The sequence below is a fragment of the Xenopus tropicalis genome, chromosome 4 (genome assembly GCF_000004195.4).
Source record: "Xenopus tropicalis strain Nigerian chromosome 4, UCB_Xtro_10.0, whole genome shotgun sequence".
In the NCBI taxonomy this organism is placed as follows: Eukaryota; Metazoa; Chordata; class Amphibia; order Anura; family Pipidae; genus Xenopus; species Xenopus tropicalis.
Genome location: NC_030680.2, coordinates 39,661,521 through 39,685,217, shown reverse-complemented (window position 1 = coordinate 39,685,217; position 23,697 = coordinate 39,661,521). Strand labels below are relative to the sequence as shown.

General features: G+C 38.9%; 2 protein-coding genes across 8 annotated transcripts in view; one reads left to right on the top strand and one right to left on the bottom strand.

Moving 5' to 3' along the window:
* The window catches only part of pc.2 (pyruvate carboxylase, gene 2), a 208,723-nt gene that overhangs the window by 165,732 nt on the left and 19,294 nt on the right, over positions 1 to 23,697 (bottom strand). For 2 of the 4 annotated variants that reach the window (XM_012962236.3, XM_012962237.3), the window contains exon 2: positions 18,871 to 18,909. The exons of 1 other annotated variant lie outside the window; for it this stretch is intronic. The gene's annotated coding sequence lies outside the window, so the exon portion shown is untranslated. Of the gene's footprint in view, positions 1 to 3,447; positions 3,556 to 18,870; positions 18,910 to 23,697 lie in introns of those variants that run through there. One more of the 4 variants, XM_012962235.3, reaches the window with a different exon arrangement.
* The window catches only part of ctsf (cathepsin F), a 45,383-nt gene continuing 38,188 nt past the window's right edge, over positions 16,503 to 23,697 (top strand). For 2 of the 4 annotated variants that reach the window (XM_031899782.1, XM_031899779.1), the window contains exon 1: positions 20,854 to 23,243. In XM_031899782.1, the coding sequence (XP_031755642.1) occupies positions 23,196 to 23,243 (48 nt within the window). In that variant the 5' untranslated portion in view covers positions 20,854 to 23,195. Of the gene's footprint in view, positions 16,545 to 20,853; positions 23,244 to 23,697 lie in introns of those variants that run through there. The other 2 variants (XM_031899781.1, XM_031899780.1) reach the window with 2 other exon arrangements.

The window sequence follows — 23,697 nt, the reverse complement described above, 5'->3', positions numbered from 1 at the left end:
CAAGAATGCTCTGAGGATTCGTTCGATCGGTCCAATCGTATTTTCCGCAACTTTTTCATACCTTGCACGACTTTTCCGTAGGTTTAGCGCGAAAAAAATCGGAAAGGTTTTTCTGCTGTTTACAATCGTTTGGTATGAAAATTTCATGACTTTCGGGTCGCCAATACGATATTATCGTGACCAATATGTTTTTTCCATAAGATTTAGTGATATTTGTGATCTTCAGAAATTTTCGTTTGAATCCCGAATGGGAAAAATTCGGATTGGAAACTCGTGTTTTGTTAAATCTGCCCCATGGTGTGCACAAATGATCATAACAACTGGAAGTGCACGCACTATGCTCTGGCTGACATAGTATATTGGCAGATGAAATTTCAAACCTGTCTGATTCCTGAACCAACCAATGTTGGTAACCACAGTACACGCACAGATAATCGTATAAAACTTCACCTTGTTTAATTCTTTCTGTGTATGGCCTGTTGTAGGACAAGAGGATAACTCCTCATAAAAGGGGAACTGGCATGAAAATGAAAATTTAATATTATCCTTTTTAAATATAATCAGTTACAAATTCTGTGCCATTTCTGAAATACTAAAGTCTTAAATTGGCCCATAAACGGGCCAATAAAAGTTATCAATGGACCGTGTTGGCAGTTTATCAGCCTGTGAATGGGGCCCTCTGATGAGCCTTCCCGACCAATATGTGGTGGAAATTTGGCTAGACGATCAGGCAGATCTAAAAAAAATCCTATTGGGGCAGGACCGCATCAGCTCATTAATGTGGTCCTTACTCTGATCCTGTTAATGTTATCAAATCGGATCAATCTGCAACCTCAGATATGCTCTCTATATGTAGGAATCAAACATCAGATTTTAATTGACAGGTCAAATACATAGGTGTGTGCTCCCTTTCCCTAGACCAGTGCTGTCCAACTGGTGGCCCTCGACCCCCCTCTGTGTGGCCCCCCACCTGTCTGGCTGCTTTGATGGCTTACCTTTGTGTAAGTTTTAAATGGTATCAATACTGAGATTAACTGGCCCCCTGCATGGTTATCACCTCAGATTAAGGCTGTAATCCCCCTGTATTGTTTAAAAATGTAATCCCCTGTACTGTTCACACCTTTTAATCTCTGCATTGTTCACCCCCTGCATTGTTCACACCTCAGGCTCAGGCTATAATCATTCACATTGTTAACCTCTTCACACCTCAGACATTGTACTGCCTGGCCTATGCTGCCTGTGTATAGGCAGCATAGTGTAGGCAGAGTATGGCACATAGGGCAGGCAGAGTATGGCACATAGGGCAGGCAAAGTATGGCACACACAGGCAGCATAGGACAGGCAGAGTGTTGCCTGTGTGTGCCATACTCTGCCTACCCTATGCTGCCTGTGGGAGGTGAACCGGGCAGGGGTTTGTTCTGGGAGTTTGTTAGCTGTATGAAATAGCCATTAAATGGTCCCTAAGGTGTGTAATTATATGCTGGGGGTTGCTCTGCTATCCACAGGGGAGGAGGAGGAGGCGGCACATGGATTTAAGGGTGTGTCTTAATATGACATAATATAATTCTTTAACATATGAATGATGGTTGTTATCCCAGCAGCGACCATTGTGATAAAATGGGTGTGGTTTGAAGTGTAAGTGGCCAAAACTGGCTTCTATCAGCGGCCCTCCAACCATGTATGCGAGAGAAATTCCGGCCCTCTGCACCGCAGAAGTTGGACAGCACTGCCCTAGACAATGTAACCAACCAACCAAAACTTCATGTAGAGACAGTTTGCAGAGAGGGAGATAGTGAAGAGTGACAGCATTTCAGAAACGGTACAGAATTTTTCATTGCTTATATTTGTAATCTTATTAATTTTCATGAGATGAAGGTTATATTACATAATAGTTCCTTTTAGGGCAGCGGTTAGGGTAAAGACACATGGAGCTACTAGCAGCAGCTACTTGTCATGGCTACAAGAATAGACAATGTTGACCTTTTACTGATAATTATCTCTGTGTTTTAGCAGAGGCAATTCTCAGTATTGTCTATGAGGTATTTTCTGAAGTTTAGTAGCCATGAAAAAGTAGCTGCTACTAGTAGCTCAGTGTGTCATCACCCTTAACGGAATACTGTCAGGGGAAAACTTGTTTTTTTTTCTAAACACATCAGTTAATAGGGCTTCTCTAGAAGAATCCTGTATTGAAATCCATTTTCACAAAAAATGTTTAAATTTAATTTTGAAATTTCACAGAGGGCTAACCATATTCTTCATTTCCCAGGGTGCCACACCATGTAACCTGTGCTCTGATAAACTTCAGTCACACTTTACTACTGAGCTGCAAGTCCAGCTTGTGACTCCTTCAGTTACATAGAAGTAAGAGAAACAATAGGTTACCTGAAAGCAGTTCTAATGTGTAGCACTGGCTCCTTCTGAAAGCTCAGACTCAGGCACAATGCACTGAGATGGCTGCCTACACACCAATATTACAACTAAAAAAAATACATTTGTTGGTTCAATAATAAAATTGGTAGATTGAATTATTTGCTAAGTAAACAGTGTAATTTAGAAATATAAAGTGTACCATAAAAATCAAGCATGAGACGCTTGATATTGAGAAGTTCAGGTAAATTGAAGGATAAATGGATGGATTGAGCATCAAGGTTTTACATAGCAAAATTAAACTTTATCTGAAAGTTGTATTGCACAGCAATTAGTCTTTGGTCATGCACAAGCATTACAATACAGGACAAAAGTAAATTTAGATAATCACCAACTCTCACAGAATAGTTAAATTTGTCATATCAGAGAAAGTGAGATAAGAGGATTGAGAGAACAAGGACAAAGATAATCTTGCAAACTATTTAGTTATTCTACCAGCAGAAGGCAACCACTATTCACACAGGAATGTTACAGCAACTCCAAATCAATGAATCAGGGCTTATGAAATCCACTATAAACCCAAAATGTTCATTCATTCAGAGGTAGTTTGTTAGTGATCTAGGTGATATATACAGTCACTTATGCTATAGTTACAAGTGAGGTTCTGCTTCCATGACTTTTGCAAGGAAAAGCTGCAGCCACAAAAAAGCAGGGATTGCTGCAGGTAAGTTCCCATAGCAGATCAGGGAAACCACACTTGGTATGAAGCCCCCCCAAATGTGAATATCTAAATAAGTGGCAAGAACAAATGTGCCTTACTTAACATTAATGTGTAGTAATGTGTGATACATTGTTAGCATTTGTCACTTTACAGGAAATCTGCCCCTAATAAATGAGCATTTTTTTTCCTTAGCTAAAAGATGGAAAATAAAATGGTTTTAAAAACAAACGAAAAATACAGGTAGTATCTGAACACTTTAATTGCAGCAAAATGGAAAAAAAAACTAAAAGGAAACTAAAAAGGGCCACTATACTAAAAAGTCATGGAAATGAATTCAATGTATTCATTCAAATACTTACTATGGGCTGACCAGTTCAACATCCACTTTCAGTATGAAACAAGTATTCAGACTGCTGGTTTTATACACGTGGAGCAGTCAAACAACAGGTTTCACTACAGACAGATAAGCATCTGTACTTTGTGCCCCAGGCAGACAAACACAGGGGCCGGGCCCAGCATACTTGCTGCACAGGAGGAGTGACACTGCACTACTTTCCCTTAGCCACGCTTTCTTATTTTCGTTATTCAGAGCTCTTGCCCTAGATAAAACTACATAACATGGAACTAAAAAACACCTTTAAGCATGTTATTAGGTGGAAGAGTGCGGGCTGGTATTATATGGCCCTACAATGAGGTATGCAGATTTTATGTGTGGGCATTTATATTCTATAAACCTAACCATGCAACAGTTCATTAGGATATTTTGAGTAGATAATAGCAATCTTTGCGCAACTTATCAGCCTAATCCTTACAAACAATTTTCATGTACTGTATATTCACTTAAAAGGGATTCTTCAAGTTTCTTTGCTCCCTTAATTACACACTGCTAGAAACCAGCCTCTCTGGGTCTCTCCAGGCAGTACACGGATTGTCCTGTGCACAGATATGTGTTTAATTAGTAAGGGTGGATACTCACAACTATTTATGAGGTTAGAGGTAAAGCGATCATCAGCCTTTGAGGCTGAACAACATGCTAGAGACGCTGGTTTGATTCCCTTAAACTCCTTGTGACCCCAGAAACAAGAAGGTTTCATTCCCTCCAATACCTTGTTGCTCCAGACAAGTTGCTTATTCTCCTGGTGTCTCAGCACACTTAAAGTGCTTTTATGGCAATCAGGGTATTAAGTCCCATAGAAGAAAAGCAGTATATAGTTAATGCTCCTTCTCTTTCTTGTAGAATGCATGTGATTTAAAGGTTAACTGAAGCTTCACAAAGGAGTACAGATACTGCAGATTATATTTTGGGGTTCTGTACCAGCCCAAGGCAACCACAGCCCTTTAGCAGTGATCTGTGCCCCCAAAGATGCCCCATTAGATCCCCATCTTTTTTGTGCTCATTCACTGCACATGCTCTGTGCTGCAGTCACTTACCTGAACTTAGGTACAGAAAAGTCACAAAAGTGATATAATAAATAAATACAATAAATATATATATATATAGTGCCATGTGGTATGAGACACAGTAGGAAGGAGGTCCCTGCCCCGTAGAGCTTACAATCTAAGTGGTTGGGTAACATACAGGTACAAACTGGAAGGTAAGAGTGCACTAGGTATGGGCATTTGCCCTTAAGCGCAGGACTGGGCAAAATAATGTTTTAGTGCTCCAGAAGGTAACAGCTGAGCTTTTTCTTAAAGGAACAGTAACACTAAAAAATGAAAAGCGCTTTAAAGTAATAAAAATATAATGCACTGTTGCCTTGCACTGGTAAAACTGGTGTGTTTTCTACAGTAACACTACTATAATTTATATAATAAGCTGCTGTGTAGCCACGGGGGCAGCCATTCAAGCTGGAAAAAAGGAGAAAAGGCACAGGTTACATAGCAGATAACAGATAAGCTCTGTAGAATACAATAGTGTTTTATCTGTTATCTGCTATGTGCCTGTGCCTTTTCTCCTTTGAATGGCTGCCTCCATGGCTACATAGCAGCTTATTTATATAAATTATAGTAGACTTTCTGAATTAAACACACAACTTTTACCAGTGCAGGGCAGCAGCACATTATATTTTAGTTACTTTTATACACTTTCATTTTTTGGCGTTACTGTTCCTTTAAAGAGTAGGTGAGTTTTCCCTACGGAGGGATTCAGGGATAGAGTTCCAGAGGTAAGGAGCAGCGAGATAGAAAGGTTTAAAATGAGAGAGCGCAGTGGGTGTGGATGGTGTAAAAAGACGGAGGCTCTGAGATGCATCATAATTTAACAATTAGCACTGTAGCATCAGCTTCTATGACATACAGACCTCATTTCAACAAGATCAGTGGTGTGACCCAGTGTTGGAGTGGTTGTGGGGGGGTATGGAGGATAGGAGGACTCAGACCATGGGGTCTGCTTCCTCTGTTGCATATAAATGCCTGCACAAGCGCTAAATGCATTTGACAAGTACATATCAACATCCTCTTTGTATAAATCCTTAAATTTTACAAAAAAAAGAATGAGCACAACGTTGTAAAATTTGCCCCAAGCCAGATGTGCTTACCCATCCTACATCATATAAAGTTATAATGTCCCTGGTTATAGAGTCAGTTGTGTGAGCAATGATAGTAAGGGGGGCATCACATTCCTTCAGAAGGCTGTAATATTGTTTTGCACTCCAGCCCATGAAAAGATCATGCTCAGCGGGTATTGCTGGGCTGGAGCAAGGTTTTTTTTTTGTTTTTTTAATACTGCCTGTTCCTATTTTTTTGTTGGTGTTGCTGTTATTTAAGTGTTGGTACTTGAAAACAATATAGGGTCCCCATCTTTATTAAACTATACATTACCCTGCTATGGAATGAGGTTCCTTGGGTACAACATTTTTAGCTGGTTTATAGAGTTGTAGTTCTGCAACAGCTATTTTATATTAAAGTCAAAACAAGTAACATTTATACCATACCTGCCCGGTATATTTGTTTCATGCCTACTGATCTCATATACATCACTGCACTATAGACTTAATATTTGCACACTTTAGTGCAACACCATCAAAGATTTGAGACAGTGTCATTCAAGTGAACTGGGGAAGCTAATCTATCAATTAGAAAAAAAAAAAACTGCGACAAAATTCAGTGGTCATTTACAAGTTGCTTTACAGTTGCAAGCTAAACTCCATTCATTAAAGTTACTTGTGTCAAAGTTAAATCTTTGCATTTCCGTGTAGATGGGGATAGCAAGCTCATCATTATTACCGTCTTCTTGCCACTAGTGCAGGGGTCCTCAAACTACAGCCCGTGGGCCTGATACGGCCCCCCCAAAGTCAATTACCCGGCCCCTGCCCTTGCTGCGTCCTCACCCCTGGCTACTACCTGTCTGCCTCAGTGTTGTCCCAGCGTCATTAGTGTCGGCCAGTGTGAAGCAGTGATTGTGACATGCTGGGGCCAAGGACCACGCTGAGGCAGACAGGTAGTAGCCAGGGGCAAGGATGAGGGGGGCGGTGCGTAGTTTGAGGACTAACTATAGTCCGGCCCCCCAGTAGTCTGAGGGACTGCAAACTGGCCCCCTGTTTAAAAAGTTGTCGACCCCTGCACTAGTGCACCTATTGACACGGCAGGAACACTGGAGCTACTGCCACCTTACTGCCCAGGAAGTAGCTCCAGGGTTCCCCTTCGCCCAGCGTTAATAGGTGCAGCACACTTGCATCTAAAGAGTTTGATGTTAGGTGTCACTCTCATGTTGAACACCAGAAATAACACCAGCCAGACTTCCTCGCAATTGTGTCAGATTAGTAACAAAGTGCATGCACACTTGCACACGTGAATTTTGGCAAACTGTATAATACGCTTAAAATTGCACTTTGCTCACTGCGCTTTTAGACATAAATGAGCCCTAAATAGTTGGTTGCAAATGAAAATTGCAGTTTAAACTCATTTTCAATGATGCTGTAAAACAGATTTTTTTGTTTTCAAACATAATCAAGTTTGCGCTTTTTTAACTCGGATTTCCGAGATTAATTTTTTTTCTACAATTTACTTGAATTGTGGAAAAAAAATTCTCAAATATTTTTTCATTGTGAGGTCTTGTAAGCAGGATCCCCTGATTCTATTTTTACTCTGTAACGCTTGTTTGTTAAATTATTGTAAAACCCCTTTTCATTATAAATTAATGTAACGCACTGCATAACTTCCTGGTGCTAAAAAAATAAATGATGATTATTGCGTATGTGAATGTGCTGACAATTATACAGTACCTGTAGTAGAATAAGGTTTACTACCCTAAAAAAATAAAACAACACTTTCCTCACCTGCAGGGTAAAGCCTACGTGCCAGATACCGGTTTTGTTTTAGAAATTACTAACTCAAAAACATGCTCTGATCAAAAATACTTTCTCTCCCCCCCCCCCCCCAGTAGAAATTTGCCTTTTTAAAACTCTCTTTAACATGCCCTTTGTACACTTTGATCTTTGGACATAACTAGGGACTAGTAGCTGACCAAAAACAGGCAGTGTAGCAGCTCAGGCTTAACCAGTAGAACTAGAGATATTACTTGCTGAATGGCAAAAAAACAGACATGAACAAAAAGTTCTCTCTTAAAAACACCTTATTTACAAAGGTTACATCAAATTACACTGTCTGACCCAGAGAATAGTGTCAAAACGAAGGAAAGCTACATTTGAAAACAGGTTTAACTGGTAATTAATAACTGCAATTCCCTGTAAGATATGAATATATCCCCCCCCCTTTTCTTCTTTTTCTGTATCCCCCCCACTTGCATGTGAAATCAATAAAGAAAGATTATTTAAATGTATTTCATTGTGATTATCTGACTGTACAAAAAAGTCGTTTTAAATTTTTTTTTTTTGTCTAGGCAGCTATCTTTATTCATTATGCATTAACCTGTATTTACACAAGGACCACGCACAGCATCATGCATGTATTTTCAGAAAGCATCTATTTTCAGACAGCAGCTGATTAAAAATACCCAAGTCAGTCATGTTTACAAATGGCAAGCGCCAACGCTTAAGTGCATGGTGTGATGGCCCCATGTGCCATAAGCCTTAGTTAACACTGGCATATATATGTTTAACACTTTATCATTGACATGTATTTAGGTTAAGTTAGCCAGCAACTTTATGACATCAGACCTAGGGCTGAAAGGTCTCTATAGGAGGCCATACGCGGATTGATAAGATGCTAACAGATCATTTTGGCAGCTTATTGTCCCGTGTAGGGGGCCCTCCCCAAAAGATATCTAGCCGAAAATCAGTCAGATGCCATTCGCACAGGTTTAAAAATCTCATCAGGGGGCTTGTTGATGCAGTCCTCTCTCGAACAGCCTGCTTGTACTGCATTGTGATTGGGACCGAATTGCACCGAATCCAGGATTTAGATAGGGATTTGGCCTTTTTTTTAAGCAGGACTTGGATTCAGCCTGGCTGATGTCCCACAGAGTGTTAACCGGTCCGAAATGCCTTTCCCCCACCAACAATAGGAGTCACCGGTGGAAAAGCCTTTGCGTCGCTATGGTTTTCCTCCTGGTCATCTTCCTCCTGCAGGCAACTTCATGTGACTTTGGAAAATCAAAGTGATGCAAAGGCCTTTCCAATGGTATTTCCTATTTGTGTCGGTTGAAAAGCATTTAGGAGCAGTTAGTCGCCCCCCAATTGCAGAGATTAATCATGCTCTGTGGGACATCAGCCTAACAGATCATGACAAAACAGTAGATTCCATATGCTGTTGACAAAGCTCAAAGGATCCCAGCTTGATTATTTTGCCAAGTACAATGCCTAGTTGAAACAGATCATGATTTTTCAAAAACCACAAACACAGCAACATAATGTAAAATGCAAAGGACTAGGAGAAGCATGTTTCATTTTTGGTTTTATATCCCCATTAATTCTATATCTAATGATATCTAATGACTGACCTGTAGCAAATGCTGTATTTTAAACATAATGCCCTTAATACTGCTACAGGTGATTGACCTGCTGCACTGTTTATAACATAAACCCTTTAGTAGTTTAATAAAACACATGGTATAACATAAGAACAGGACTTAGTATAAGAAGTGGCTAGCGGACATCCTCACTATATAGCCTTCCCCCAAGAGAATAGCTGCAAGGGCCCAGCGTTTGTACTGCAGCCTTTCTCCCCACTCTGGACCTGCAGGCTCCAACAGGCCTAAGTAGTTACAGTAGTGAAGAGTAAGGTACCCTAGAGGCTGGATCGTCAGCCCAGTAACCCCCATCAGCAGTATACAGAACTACAATGAAACGCTGGGGATTTATGGCCTAATTCCCAAATGAGGGGTATTACATGACCAAAGGGCTGTAAACAGATATTAGCTTTCCCATGGAGTGGTAAAGGTTTGATAGTTCAATTACTGGGGTAAAAATTATAGTTTCCCACAGGGTACATATTACAATTCTTTAATAGCATTTTGACATGTATTTGGCTACTGTAATGTGGCATGGCAAATAACTGACTCACTACTAGGTGACAACACTGCTATAGCTAACTTCTGCAGAGGTGTCAATGAGAATTTTTATCTTGTCATCTGTCCATGATGTCTCACTTTTAAAGTTAAACATAAAACCTCCCTTTAAAAATTAATAAAAACTTAATTTAAAACTGAAATAAAACAAAAAAGCAATTAGGAGCAGAATGCTCGGCTACCATAACCTTTGCCTGGTGTCACTATACCTTTGTCTACCTTTGTGCAGTCCACGCACCTTCTACCATGGCATCAAGCCACTTATGAAGTATTTTTTCACAGAACAAAGCCACATTCAAATTAAAATATAAATCATTTTCTTGTGCTTCATTTTCTTATAAATCTATTGTCTTGCAGCAGTGGGTTGCCTTTTACCATTGTGTTGCACTGAAATATCCCTGTAAGCCAGTGATCCCCAACCAGTGGCTCGTGAGCAACATGTTGCTCTCCAACCCCTTGGATGTTGCTCCCAGTGGCCACAAAGCAGGAGCTTTTTTTTGAATTCCTGGCTTTGAGGCGAGTTTTGGTTGCATAAAAACCCAGTGTAAAGCCAGAGCCTTCTATAGGGTGCCAGTCCACATAGGGGCTACCATATAACCAATTATAGCTTATTTGCACCCCCTAAGAATTTTTTCCATACTTGTGTTGCTCCCCAACACTTTTTCCATTAGAATGTGGCTCACGGGTATAAAAGGTTGGGGATCCCTGCTGTAAGCCAACATATTAAAAACACTGCAAAAATGTAAGCAGGTGTGACCAGCCAACAAAATAACCAGCTCTAAAGTACAAAAAAGGCCTTAACCATGGCAGACAAACCAGAGGTGCTCAACCTATAGAGGGGTCATTTACTTTGCATAATGGCTGTTTTAGAGCACAGGGATCTATGGCTAGCCTCTTCAATGAAGAAGGCTCCATCCAAAAAGGGTGGGCAGGGGAGGCACGTATGTGTCATTCAGACACTCAAGCTAGGGAGCAGCAGAAGGTGCAAGCCACCGACAGGCTTGCCTGCACCACTGGACGCTTTGCTTTCCCCCTGGGCTTGACTGTACCCTCCTTTCAAATAAAAGCTTAATATATTTTCAAACCACAGGCTAAACCACTCTATAGCACTTCTTTCCACAGGGTTAGAGAAGCAACTGTGGACAAGAAGTCCCGTTCCTCTTACCCTACTTTATAGCTGGAATTTACTGCATACAGAAACTATAACCAATTTAGAACTCTTGCCTCTCGTACTCCTCTGGCTGTGATTCATTAATCACAGCCAGAGGAGTACGAGAGGCAAGAGTTCTAAATTGGTTATAGTTTCTGTCACTTTGCACATCATAATGTAACTAATCCCCAACCCTTTCTCTCCTTTTCCCTTCTCACCCCTCAGACTCACATAGCCACATATACAACATAATGGTCTTTATTTGTATGAATGCCTTATAAAATAGATTAATCGTTTAATTAAGAAAAAAAAATGAAAAGAACAAAAAAGACACTGCATTAACCTCAATATATTACAACACACTTCAATGTGCTACAGATTGTAATACTTGTAATGCCCACCAATGATACTTTGCTAATTAGTTTGTCTCATCGGAAACCCATACACAGATAGTCAAGAGTCTAGAATTATTTTTATCTTTAAGGACAGCAAAGGTTACGTAACTGCTGGGGGTCTATCAGCTGCATTCATTACAGATTATAGTGATTGCAGTCTCTGGAGTGGAAGGCCAATCAATAGCCAGTTGCAGTAGTCAAGATGTTACAGTGAATTAGAATTTTATTGCACACTGTCTGATAAACTAAATCATATTAAAAAAAACATTTCTGTATGTCGAAGAGACCTGATTTAGTTATTTTAATGAGACCTGAAAAAGGGCAGAATCAGGGCGCCAGGGGGTGATACTGGAATTGTTAACTGTAATGGATATTTTGGGATGGAATGGATGTTCAAGGGTGAGAAAATTATCATTTTTTCTTAGGTAAGATTAATTTAAGTATTCTGTATTTAGTGGAGCACTCACTGACCCGGACTGCCATAATGAAAATAAGTTCTGTGCTGCAACATGTACCAAGCCCCAGGATCAGACATCCTCTGCCAATGGAAAATGAACTGAAAATTCTGCTTCTTTAGTCTAAAACTTCACTTTTATTGCATACGTTCAAAACATCCAGCACACAAAGACTTAAACAAGCATTATGTGCTTAGTGCATTTTATGGCATCACACCACTTCAGAAGCTAGTATGAGGTCATATGACCAACATAAGTTTAAAAACTCCTAAATACCACCACCACCTCAAAAAAAAATCATTTTTCAATTTTTTTTTTTTTTTTAATGATTTCCTTTTTCTCAGTAATAAAATATCACCTTGTACTTGATCCCAACAAAGATGTAATTAATCCTTATTGGAAGCAAAATATTGCTATTGGGTTTAATGTTTAAATTATTTTTTGGAAGACTTTAGGTATGGGGACCCAACGGAAAGCCCCCTTATCTGTAAACCCCCAGGTCCCAAGCATTCTGGATAACAGATCCCATACCTGTAATGGATAAACAGTATTTTACTGAATTATTTCAATCCATACTACAAGATAGGAAAACATATAAGCAAATAAACCACCAACCTTCTCAATACAAAAGACCATCATGAACGGAGTACAGGAAGCCTTATTACAAGTCACTGACAGCATTTACATTTTTAATAACTTAAAAACAAAAATAATTGTAATTACATCTCCTTAAAAGGAATTTACACTCAAGTCTGTTTATGAAGTATATGAAAAGATCCATACTGGCTAAATCAAAACTTATCAGCAGTGGTTTAAATAAACATATCAGTGAATATTGGCAGTTATGGATCTAGGTTATGAGCTCCAGTTGCTTTGTAGAGAGGAATCCTAGAATAGGAGTATGAGGCCCTAGCATTACTGGGTCTCAACGTCGATTATAACGTCAGTTTTTGACATAAAAGTGATGGTTATATCAAGATAGTTTTTAGATTGTAAAACTATGGTGTATTTCAGGTTTTAGACTGAATCACAGAATGAAATATGTCAATATTATAAATAAGTGCCTCTAGGTGGCGATGTTTGTAAAGATATAAAACTTGTAAACTTCATGAAAACTTTTAGGCTTGATAATGAGTGGATAATAAAACCACTGGATATATTGCCAATAAAAAGGTGTTTTAAGGAGTGCTATGAGATAGATATTATTAGTTATTTGGAAATAAGATCACATTCTATGGATATTTACCCTGAAACAGGTAAGGAAGAAAGTGAGAGGGGAGTGTGCATTGTCTGGTATCAATAGTAAATTACAATTGTGAGAATGCAGATGGAAGATGTTGGTCTGCCTGTTTTGTAAAGGGTATGAAAAGAAACTGTTCTCAATCATTGCAAGTTTTACTAGCAGTATTACCAGTATAGTCATTAACATAAAAGGCATGCTACAGCCCTGTATGTGCTAAACCACTCCACAAAGCCATTCTATCGCACAAGGGTTATAACAGGAAATGGAAAGGAAAGTTAGGAGGGCCCGGACAGCAGTTCTGCTCATATGCATTCATTCCCTATCATACTAAGGCTGTTTCTTCGAGGGCAAGGAAGCACAGTCTCTGTAACACAAGAGACAGTTGCTTATTGTAGATATGTGTTCCATGGGATGGTTCTCAGCCTGGCGTGATGTTTTTGGACCAATAAGAACTCAAACCAGCACTTCACAGTATGTCCCATTCAAGTGAAAGGAATCATGGAAGGTTATCATGGGTGCTTAATCTAGTAGGAGCTTTCTAACCTAAGCTGAAGTTAGACTTTGCCCTGCTTGTTGTACAAATATGAACAAATAGCTCCCAAAGTTACTGCACCATGGAGTCCATGCTCTCTTGTTTGCAAAGCAATCAAAGGCAGCCCTTTGAGTGGACTATTAAAGCAAAAGAGATAAGGGGGAAGACAGGTTAACCCTTCATATATTTAAAACTATCCATTTTTTTTCCTAAATAGGCTACACGTGGAGAATGGATTTAAATGCATAATACTAACACAAATTACTCATATCTGCTACTTAATTGAACATGTCAATTTTTTTTTTTTTTTAAAAAGTGTCCAAAATAGGAGGAGAAGCTTGCTGCAAAAAATTGTTAAAATGAAGTTCGAAAAAATGTCAACTGGCCCTACACAGTTTAGCTTACGGCCATCGGTCCCACAGGGTTCTCTAAACGGCAATTCAGACTACCATGTCCGTGAACTCTTGTTGACTGTCTAAAAACAAAAGGCAAGTCAACAAGTTGTTCCCTGACAGGTCTACAGGATAATCTGCAGCCTCAAGAGTACTCACAGGTTGGAAATCATGCAGGTTCACAGTTCAATACAGTTTTTGCAAATCCCACATTAAGCTAGCTCATTATGCGTAAAGTGTCTTACATGCACAGATCTCCTTTCCCCTAAATAAAAAGGTACATTTGGCTCCTTCGTCACCTGTGGACCACAAATTATGCCTGTCACTGCCTAACAAATAACTTTAAGTTATACAGTTCTAATTTTCTTGCGCTGAAGTGTGGTCACCTTTCGAAACTGTGCAAAGTTGCCTGCAAAAGGGAACATTGCGTGCCTTTGGAAGGTCAAAGTGATGCGTCTGCCTTTCCACCACTAACTCTCTCCATGGGTCCTTAGCCTAAAAGCTGTGCAAAGGTGCCAAAACACGTGCTGATAAAAGCAGTCATCAGTCCCTCACACAGGCCTGTCCAATCAACATCTGGACAATTTAAAAATCCATATTTAAAATTTCTTTTGGATCAAGAAGAGCATCAGCTCATTTATGTGGTCCTCACCCCATTGGCCTACATCCTATGAATGTCATCCGATCACTTGGCTCATGGGTAGAACAATCAATCAGTTCAATATTGCCCACCTCGAGGTGGCATATCAGGAGAAGACCCGCTCTGTTGGCAACCACCCCAAAGGAGTGGGTCTTTCAGTGTGTGGCCAGCTTAAGTAAACTAAATAAGTGATATAATAATTGATTCAATTACTTGGGAGTTACTGGGAGTTATTTCTCACAATTTTTTTTTTTCACCCAATTGAGTCTATTGTTTTTCGTGGTGAAACCTGGAAAAAAATTTTGCTCCTTACTGTTCAATTTCAATAAGAGCGTTGTGTAATATGTATGGGTTTACTTATTACTGTATATTCAGGACTGTACATTTTTGCAACACAGTAAAAAAAAAAACCCACAATTCATTAAATAAAAAATAGAAAATTAATGTAAATTGCAGAAGTGCTATGAGATGCGCCCTGATTAATTTCAAATCAGTTGATTTTTGGGGTTTAGATGCCATTTAAATTGTAAGGGGAAGGAACTGTCTCTATTAATATGAACCACTTAATATGTTATTTTGTTTATTTTTTATTGATCGTTTTCCTCTACTTGTACTGTTATTGCATTGTAAAATGTATCGTGCTGCATATATACATATAAAAAAAAGCTATACATACAACCCTTGCAGAATAACCATTGAAGCAAAGCAACAAGTAATGGGTATTCAGGAATGCAGAGGTGTGTCTGGCTAGTCACACTCCATTGGAAAGTCAGCAGATGACCTCTGCTGGCAAAAACTCAAGGTTATTGTTTGGAGGTCTGAATCTCACACGCTGAGCGAGAAGACTGGAGCCGAACAAACAAACCCAGATAAGTACCTCTAATTCACACAGTCAGTGGTTTGTTTTACTTAGCAGCTTCTTTGATATAAATTATTTTATGCAGGAATGTAAAAGAGAATCTATAATAGCTGCCTGTAAGTGCTATGGTGTGGAAAAAAGCAGAGAAAAAGGCAGGCGTGGGCCAAAACTACCTCATAGAAGGGAATTCTGCCTATCGTTGGGTAAACATCTTGGCCACAAAGCAGCGCAACTTGAATTTTTTGGGGGCTAAAATACACCCCATGTATGCAGCAACAGGCACATTCCCCCCTATTAATGTGCACAGGTACTGGTGGTTTCATCCCATACTTGCCTTTCCTCCACTGGCAGAGAAAACAGACTGACTGCCATAGTCCTAAAGCTGCTGCCACATGGAGCAGTTTCTCACTCTTGCGTAGATGCACAGATTGAGAAACTGCCCCTCTGCTCCTATCTACCCTTGGTTGTGACTGCACCCAGAGTGACTAGATGCAGAAACACAGAGCTGATAGGTAGACCTCATGAGGCAGTGGCTTGAGTAACAAGTAAGCGCTTTACTGCAAACAAAAACCAGATTACCATGACTGATACAGTGTTGGTAGATAGAGAGATTTTTTCTGAAAACATGAATTTGTTTGTTTGCAGGCCTTCATATAAAATTTGCTTAGGTCACAAATATATCATTTTATTATATATAATCAAGCCACATATTTTTTGTTCATCTTGTCAGAGGTGACTGTTATCCAGAATGCTTGGGACCTGGAGTTTTCCATAACTTGTATTTCCATACCTTAAAGAGCAAGGAAAGGCTTCTACTATAGCCCCTAATATATTGTAGAGCTCCCTTGCCTGTAGCAAATCGCCAACATTATTTTTAAAAATAATACTTACTTCTCCCAAAAATTGCCTTCTAAGTTTGCATTATTTGCAGCCTGTCATGGCCGCCATCTTGGATTTCCCCCGCTCACAACCCCCCCGCGCCTGCCACCAAACACTCGCGCTTGTACCCCCAACACCCCCCCCAGCTCTCGCACCCCCCCCCCTGCTACCAGCAGCGCTCGCCTGTTCTGGTTCCTCTGTGTCTGTGTGCGCGCTCACAGGGGCCAGGGTAGGGGAGAGGAGGGGAGCGCGCCTGCTTCTGTCACTGAAAATGAGCAATGCGCATGCGCCGCCTACAGTGTCCTGGTCGCAGGGTCGTAGCAGGAGCAATGCATTATGGGAATCCTCTTTACCCAGCTCAGCGTTTTTTCTTCCTGTTTGGCTTCAGATCTTCTGAACAGATGAAATATGGGGAGACTTAAGGGCACTATTGAGACAATTGAAGGTATGCATGCAGCTTGAGATTAACTCTTTATTAGCCTTTCCTTCTCCTTTAAGTCTACTAAGAAATAATTTAAACATTAAATGAACCCAAAAGCATTGTTTTGTCTCCCATATGGAGTAATTATATCATAGTTAGGATCAAGTACACATTACTGTTTTATTATTACAAAGAAAAAATGTAATGTAAAAAATGTATTTGATTATAATGGAGTCTATGGGAGCTGGCCTTTGCACAATTCTGAAGTTTCTGGTTAACAGGTTTCATGCCTGCATTAACAGTGTCATTTTTAGGTTAAACATATCTGTTAACTTGTTAACATGCGGTGGTTTGCATAAAATATGCAGCAGAACACATGTAAAAATGGCAGTGTTTAAGAGCCCTAGAGAACGTTAGCCACATTTTTTAATCTCACAATTTGACAAGGCTGTAGAAAAGGCTGAAAAATACATAGTGATTAAGTTCAAACTTTAGTACAAGTGAAACCTGCCTAGTTGATCCAGAGGAAGGTGAAAATAAACCCATCCATAGCCATCTCCAAAAAGGAAATCAGACCAGTCCATGGGTAAACTTTTTGCAAAACCTCCTGTTGATAGCTATGGCAGTGGGCAGATGTGTTGTGAACAACACAGGAAGAGATATATAGACAGTATACACCCCTTTTTAATACGAGCTCAATAAATAGGGCTTGTGTTGAACATTTTTTTTGCCTATTTTTTAATTAAGATATACAGTATCAGCGGTTTCTGTTATTTCTGGCATTACACAAGAACATGAAGACAGTTTTACTTTAGTACTTCCTGATCCCACAGAACATCATGAGTTTATAAATCTATTCCCAGTGCACTGAGAAGCCCCTGATAATGAGCTGTCCAAAGGTTGCTGCTTAAAGAAGAGAGGTATTGGTTTGTTTAAAGGTATATATAAAGGGGGCTTATGAACAAACTGCCCTGTTTATAAAAGGAAGGACAGGGTTAGATCAATAAAAATTGCCCTACTTTGAAATGAGTGCTTTATAATGGCAAAACATAGGAAAATAGAAGGATTACTACAATAGGCTGTACTATTATTAAGTATATTTTGATGCATGTTTGCTTTTTCTTCACAGTATGTATGACATTTAGGTGTCAATTCCAAGAGAATGAATTGTTGGATATTTATTTAAAAAAGTAAATATTTAACAAATATTCATTATATTTTACAATGTTATTATTACATATTATTTAATATTAATGAGAGAATATTTCTCAAGGTGGCTTTCAAGGTTCTGTTGAGGTGTGCTGCAATGGAGCACATGTTTAGCTTAAGACTAATGACAGAGACTGGGTTCTCTTCCACTGGTGGAGTGAGTAAAGGCCAACCAACTGCTCCTACTTGTCAGGGCACATGTGGTGAATTTCAGCATTTTCAGCATTTGCTGATATCCATCCCAAGCGTGCACTGAAAATCATCATTTTTTTTGATAAAGGCAAAGAAAATGCTGTGTGACACTAGCCTAACACACCAGTAAAACCAAAAATATTAAAAGGAATTTAAAATACATTTAAATATAAAGCACAGATAACATGCAATACTATGATTTATATTTATGGGAAAATAGAGAGTAGATGATACATTTTATTGGCTAATTATAAAAATGCACATTTTATAATATACTAAATTAGCCAATAAAAGGTATCATCTACTCTATATTTTCTGGTTTCATGTATGGCTAACATGGAACAACATTCTGCTTATATTTATGGGGGCAGTATTTATTTCTAAATTACAGTATTATAGCAAATAACTCAGTTTACCATTTCAAATTGTATTACTCCCCCAACCCCCCTGTGCATGTAGTGATGCTGCGGATGGAGGGGGAGCAATGTCACTGCAACGGCAGTGGTAAGCAATCCTGGACTAGGGGTAGGCAGAAGAAGTACCTGCCTAGCTTCCCCATCATTGCTCCCTAGGGAGGTGCCTCTTCTGCCTACCCCTAGTTCTGGCCCTGGCTGGGGGGAAAGGGAGGGGAGAGATATCACACCAGCTTGCAGTGCAGCAGAAGTGTGACTGAAATTTATGACAGCACAAGTCACATGGCTGTAGCACCCTGGGAAATGAAGAATATGGCTAGCCCCATGTGAAATTTTAAAATTAAATAAAAAAATCTGTTCGCGCTTTTGAAAAACAGATTTCAATGCCAGATTCTTCTTGAGAAGGTCTATTAACTGATGCATTTGAAAAAAAAAAAAAAAAAGTTTTCCCATGACAGTACTCCTTTAAACATATTTTTTTGTCATCATACGAAAAAATAGGATTTGGAATAGAACTTGTCCAATTAAATGCTTACCTTAATATTTTGTTACCCCAACGATTTCAGTATTTTTACCTAAAAGAAAAAACATTTGCATAAATATATACATACGTGTATATTCCTACCTGCAGCATGAAGCTTATAAGCCCCAACAAGAACAGTTCAACAGGCCGAGCCAAAACAAGTGGGACTTTTGTGCTTATTATGCATAGCAGAGAATAAAAGAAAAAATGTAAAAAAAAAAAAAAAAAAAAAAACACACTTCAGTAGGATCATTAAAGCTGCATTTCATCAGAGAGGGATACACTCTGTCTCACTGCTAGGAATATAGTGTAGAGCCCTGATTTCCTCCTGCAGTGCAAAAACATACCAACCCTGATGTGTGAGGATGTGAATTTCTTTATCAGGAAAAATAAGACTTCAGCTAGTTCCACTATCTATGGTTAGAATATCTGTACAGCTCTGGTGGTTCCTTATATATAAAGGATTAAAAAAAAAAAAAAACCACCACCCTATCTGGGAGAAATTTTGTGTAAGCTAAGGGAATCTAAAGTGTTATCTACAGCATGCAGAACCTGGTAATACACCTTTAAGCAGTGATCCCCAAACAGTGGCTCGTGAACAACATGTTGCTCTCAGTGCCCCCAAAGCAGGTAGTTATTTTTGAATTCCTGACTTGGTGGCAAGTTTTGGTTGAATAAAAACATTTATACCAAATAAACCCTCCTGTAAGCTGATAGTGTGCATAGAGGTTACCTAATAGCCAATCTTAGCCCTTATTTGGCACCTCCATGAACCTTTATGATGCTTGTGTTGCTCTTTCACATTAGACTGTTGCTCACAAGTAAAAACCCCTGCCTTAAAGGAACAGTTCAGAGAAAAATTAAATTAAATAAAATGAGCAAAATAAAAAATGTCTTCAACATAGTTAGGCAAAAATGTAATCTATAAAGGCTGGAGTGGGCAGATGTCTAACATAAGAGCCAGAACACTGCTTTACAGCTTTATAAGCTGTTAGCAGTCAGTAACCAATCAGTGACTTGGGTGGGGGGCATATGGGACATAACTGATCAGTTAGTTTGCTCTTGAATCTGACCTGCATGCTCACAAACTAACTGAAAAGTTATGTCCCATGTGCCCCCCCCCCCAAAGTCACTGACTAAGAGGTTAGAGAGCTGAAAGCAGGAAGTAATGTTCTGGTTATTATGTTAGACATCTACTCATTCCAGCCTTTATAGATTACATTCATTTTTTTTCTAACTAATTAACTAACTGACAATATTAGAAACAATATTAGTAACTTTTTTTTACCATTCCTTTTAAAGAATAGACAGCAGAGCCCTCCTATTTTTCATTAGGAATAAAACCTAAACTTTTAGGTCTTAAAAAAAAAAAAAAAAAAAATCACACATATTCCATGTTATTCCATGTCCATGTTTTAAGGCATACTAACACTTTTAACACTTTCCATACACTCTAGGTAACCCTTTAGCGCCCATTAAAAGCAGGCATAAGGTTCAGTTGTAAGATGCAGTGACCAGTAAGATTTTGCTCATATTCTCTCACAGTATTGGTATTCTTTTCTTATGTTTTCTTCTAATTTGAGTTTAAATACGATTTTTCCATATCCAGTAATATATGTTGAAGCCTAATAATTTTACAATAGTTTTTTGTTTTTAATAGATCATTGTATCAGTGGGTAGGATTGAAGATCAAATGTTAAAGCAAGCAGACTGTGTTTTCTGTATTAGGTTTAAAGTTAATGTTAATGGTTTATATGTATTTTCATTGTTACGCTGCCACCTAGTGACCAATGTCATACTGCAACTTGTTTACTTCTAAGTCAGTATACCCTCCCATCCCCTTCCTTATGTGTGACGTTAGTTCCTCCCATCATGCCATTCATGTTCCTGCTTTCTATGTGTGAGGAGCTACTCCAGGGGTTGGGAAAGCAATATTCCTTTTGACCTCCAGCATTTGTCCATCCACCCCAACATTTGTTAACCCACAACAAATAAAGAACCCTTTGTGGATTCAAAGTGTCTGGTGAGTTCTGCTATCTGGCAAAGATTGCCTACAGTGATTGTGCCCAGCTCCCTTCAGGCCCAGGGTGAGAGGTCTCAGGGGAAACTCAGCCATTGTCACAGCAATTGGAGTCAGAATAGACTGCATGTCTACTACATTATGATTAACAGATGTAAGGAAAGTAATAGGAAAGAAGAGGTAAGCAGTTCAAACAAGAATTCAGACAGGACAAAGCTGCTTTTAAATAATATACATACGCAACAAAAAACGGGAAGACAAATATAGAAAACCAGCACTGATTGCAGCACAGGCTAAGACTAACCTCAAGTATACAAATAGTAAAAAAAATGCAGGTTGAGAGGGTGGCTCCATTAAATAATGGAACTAAAGCAAAATATGCTTAATTGGTTATTTTTTTTGTATACAACAGAGGTGTAAAAATGTCAACACCCATTCAATGGGGGCACAGATATCTCGGCTCAATCAACTCGGTGGCTTACATAGGATGGTACATAAATGTTTACTCGAAATTCATGTGAACAAGGCACAAAGGTCTGATGGAATACACACTTGAATACTTAGACAGCTTAGTTCCTTTTAGGCCAGGCCTTGTTTTATCTGGTATAGTACCATAATAATTCCAATATTTAAAAAGAGATCAAAATCTCAGCCTGTCAATTTTACACCTGTGACATTTGTGGTGATATCTGAAGGTTTGTTAAGTCATCCCCTTCAAGATTATGCTTTTGGATTATGTTATTAGTAGTAATCAGCATTACTTATAAAAGACAGGTCATGTCAGACAAATTTGATTGCTGTTTGGATGAGGTTAAAAGAAAGATTGATAGCATGATTACAGTTGGTGTAATCTATTTTAATTCTGATACACTGCCACATAAACAACCACTTTCTAAACACAGCCCTTGCAGGAAATTGGCTATTTAAAAGGAGAAGGAAAGGTAAAAACGAGGTGCTTAGAGCCCCCCCCCTCCCCAAAGATGTAAAAAGATGTATTTAAAACTGGTTATATGTAGTCCTCATTATTTACTAGTTTAAACAAATTAGATAACAAAAAAGTGGGACAGTTTAAAAATAAATGCTAAGTCAGTAAATGCTCCACATTTAACTGCAATTTAAAAAATTAATGAACAGAATAATAAGCAAAATATTTATTAACAAACATAAAAGGCAGAACACTTTGGGTCAAAATGATAAACAACAGTCAAGACCATTGGATAGCCTAATGCAGCATTGTAAAAACAAGCCACAGAGGAAATAGGGGGCGGATTTACAAAGATCAGTGCTAAAATGCACTAGCGTTTCTGTCTATTTCCTAGCCGATAGTAGACTGATCAAAACTATGTTCTGGTTAGTTGCTTTGGGTGACTGTATTTCTGCAATTTAGCACCTGTTAATAAATGAGCCTTTATATGCACAAATTTTAAACAGGTCTGCACAGTGAAAAGAAGTAAGATTCACTTCTATGAACTCTCCCAGTGAGAAAAACTATTAAAACAGGATTTTTAGGCACATTAGCTGAAAGTGTCCAATTTGTAAATGTATTTTTCTCCTGGCAACTTTCAAAGCCACTACTCAGGATTAAAACTAGTTTAATACCAGAAATGTGCAATGCTTTATGCTTAGAGACCTACTAGCGAAAATGTGTTATATATTTTTATATTAATTAATTCTCACTAGAACACCTTCAAAATCTTAGTGGCCTCCTCAAGCAAGTTTATATATCTCAGGCTGGGAAATTAGATTTTATTGTGCATTACTTTCAAAAAAGCTATGCAATAGCTTAGCGCTAAACCCCAAACAAAAACAAATTAATGAGTAGCAGATCAGGTTTTTTTCCCTGTGATCAGGTTAATGGCTGATCCTGACAGTATAGGGCCACAGACTGATGCCAATTAACACTTTTGCTGCCAAACAGTGGAAAACTTAAAAGTCTGACACTTGGTAAACATAACTTAAAACATGGGAGTAAATACCTAAATAAAGAGAATGTGCAGGGTCGGACTGGGGGGTGCAAGGCTCATCCCCCAAGGTGCCCCCGTCGGCTGCATTTCTTGCAGGGGCCCCCGCTGTCCTCCCCTGAGCGCGGCCCACTAGGCCCGGCCATGTTCATACATCCATATGCTAATGTTTTCACACAAATCTATTTCAAGTAGCACAAACAAGTTTACATGTTCCCAGTGGTGGCCCATATTTTATGATATCTAGATATCTCTCTTATGTCAACAATTCATTTCACCCACAGAACAACCTAAATAACTCAGAGGTCAGAGGTGGCAAGAACCATTCTATCCAACTGGGCCCACCAACTTTTTTTTATGGAAGAATTTAAAATCAGTAGACTTTCTCAAGATGTCTCATGTTGGGTAAGTCAATTAATTTGATAAAAGTCTTTGGGAATGTTGCCAAACATGGCATGGTCAGTTAATGGTACCCATAAAATATTAAGCTATCATTTGAAGCTCCACAATCCGGATTTTAACCAGAGAGTTGTGAAAACTGTGTTACTGGCCCCAGACAAATGTTTGTAAAAAGTCACATGTACATCTTGCTCCTGGGGTTGATGAAAATAATACTGCTAAGGTTTCCTTGTTTGTTTCTCTTATCTTGATAAAGGGAGAACAGACCTTGGGAAACTGACACTCTGACCTTCAAAGAGCTGTTGCGCTATTAGTCTAAATCTGCGAATATCAGAATTCACTAAAAATAAATATATAAAAAGTTACATGTGCACACAGGCCCACTCTGAGCAGGTGTACATCAATTTCTGAGATGGGGTATAGATTCCCCTTAATAATAATCTCCAGGCTATTTAATATT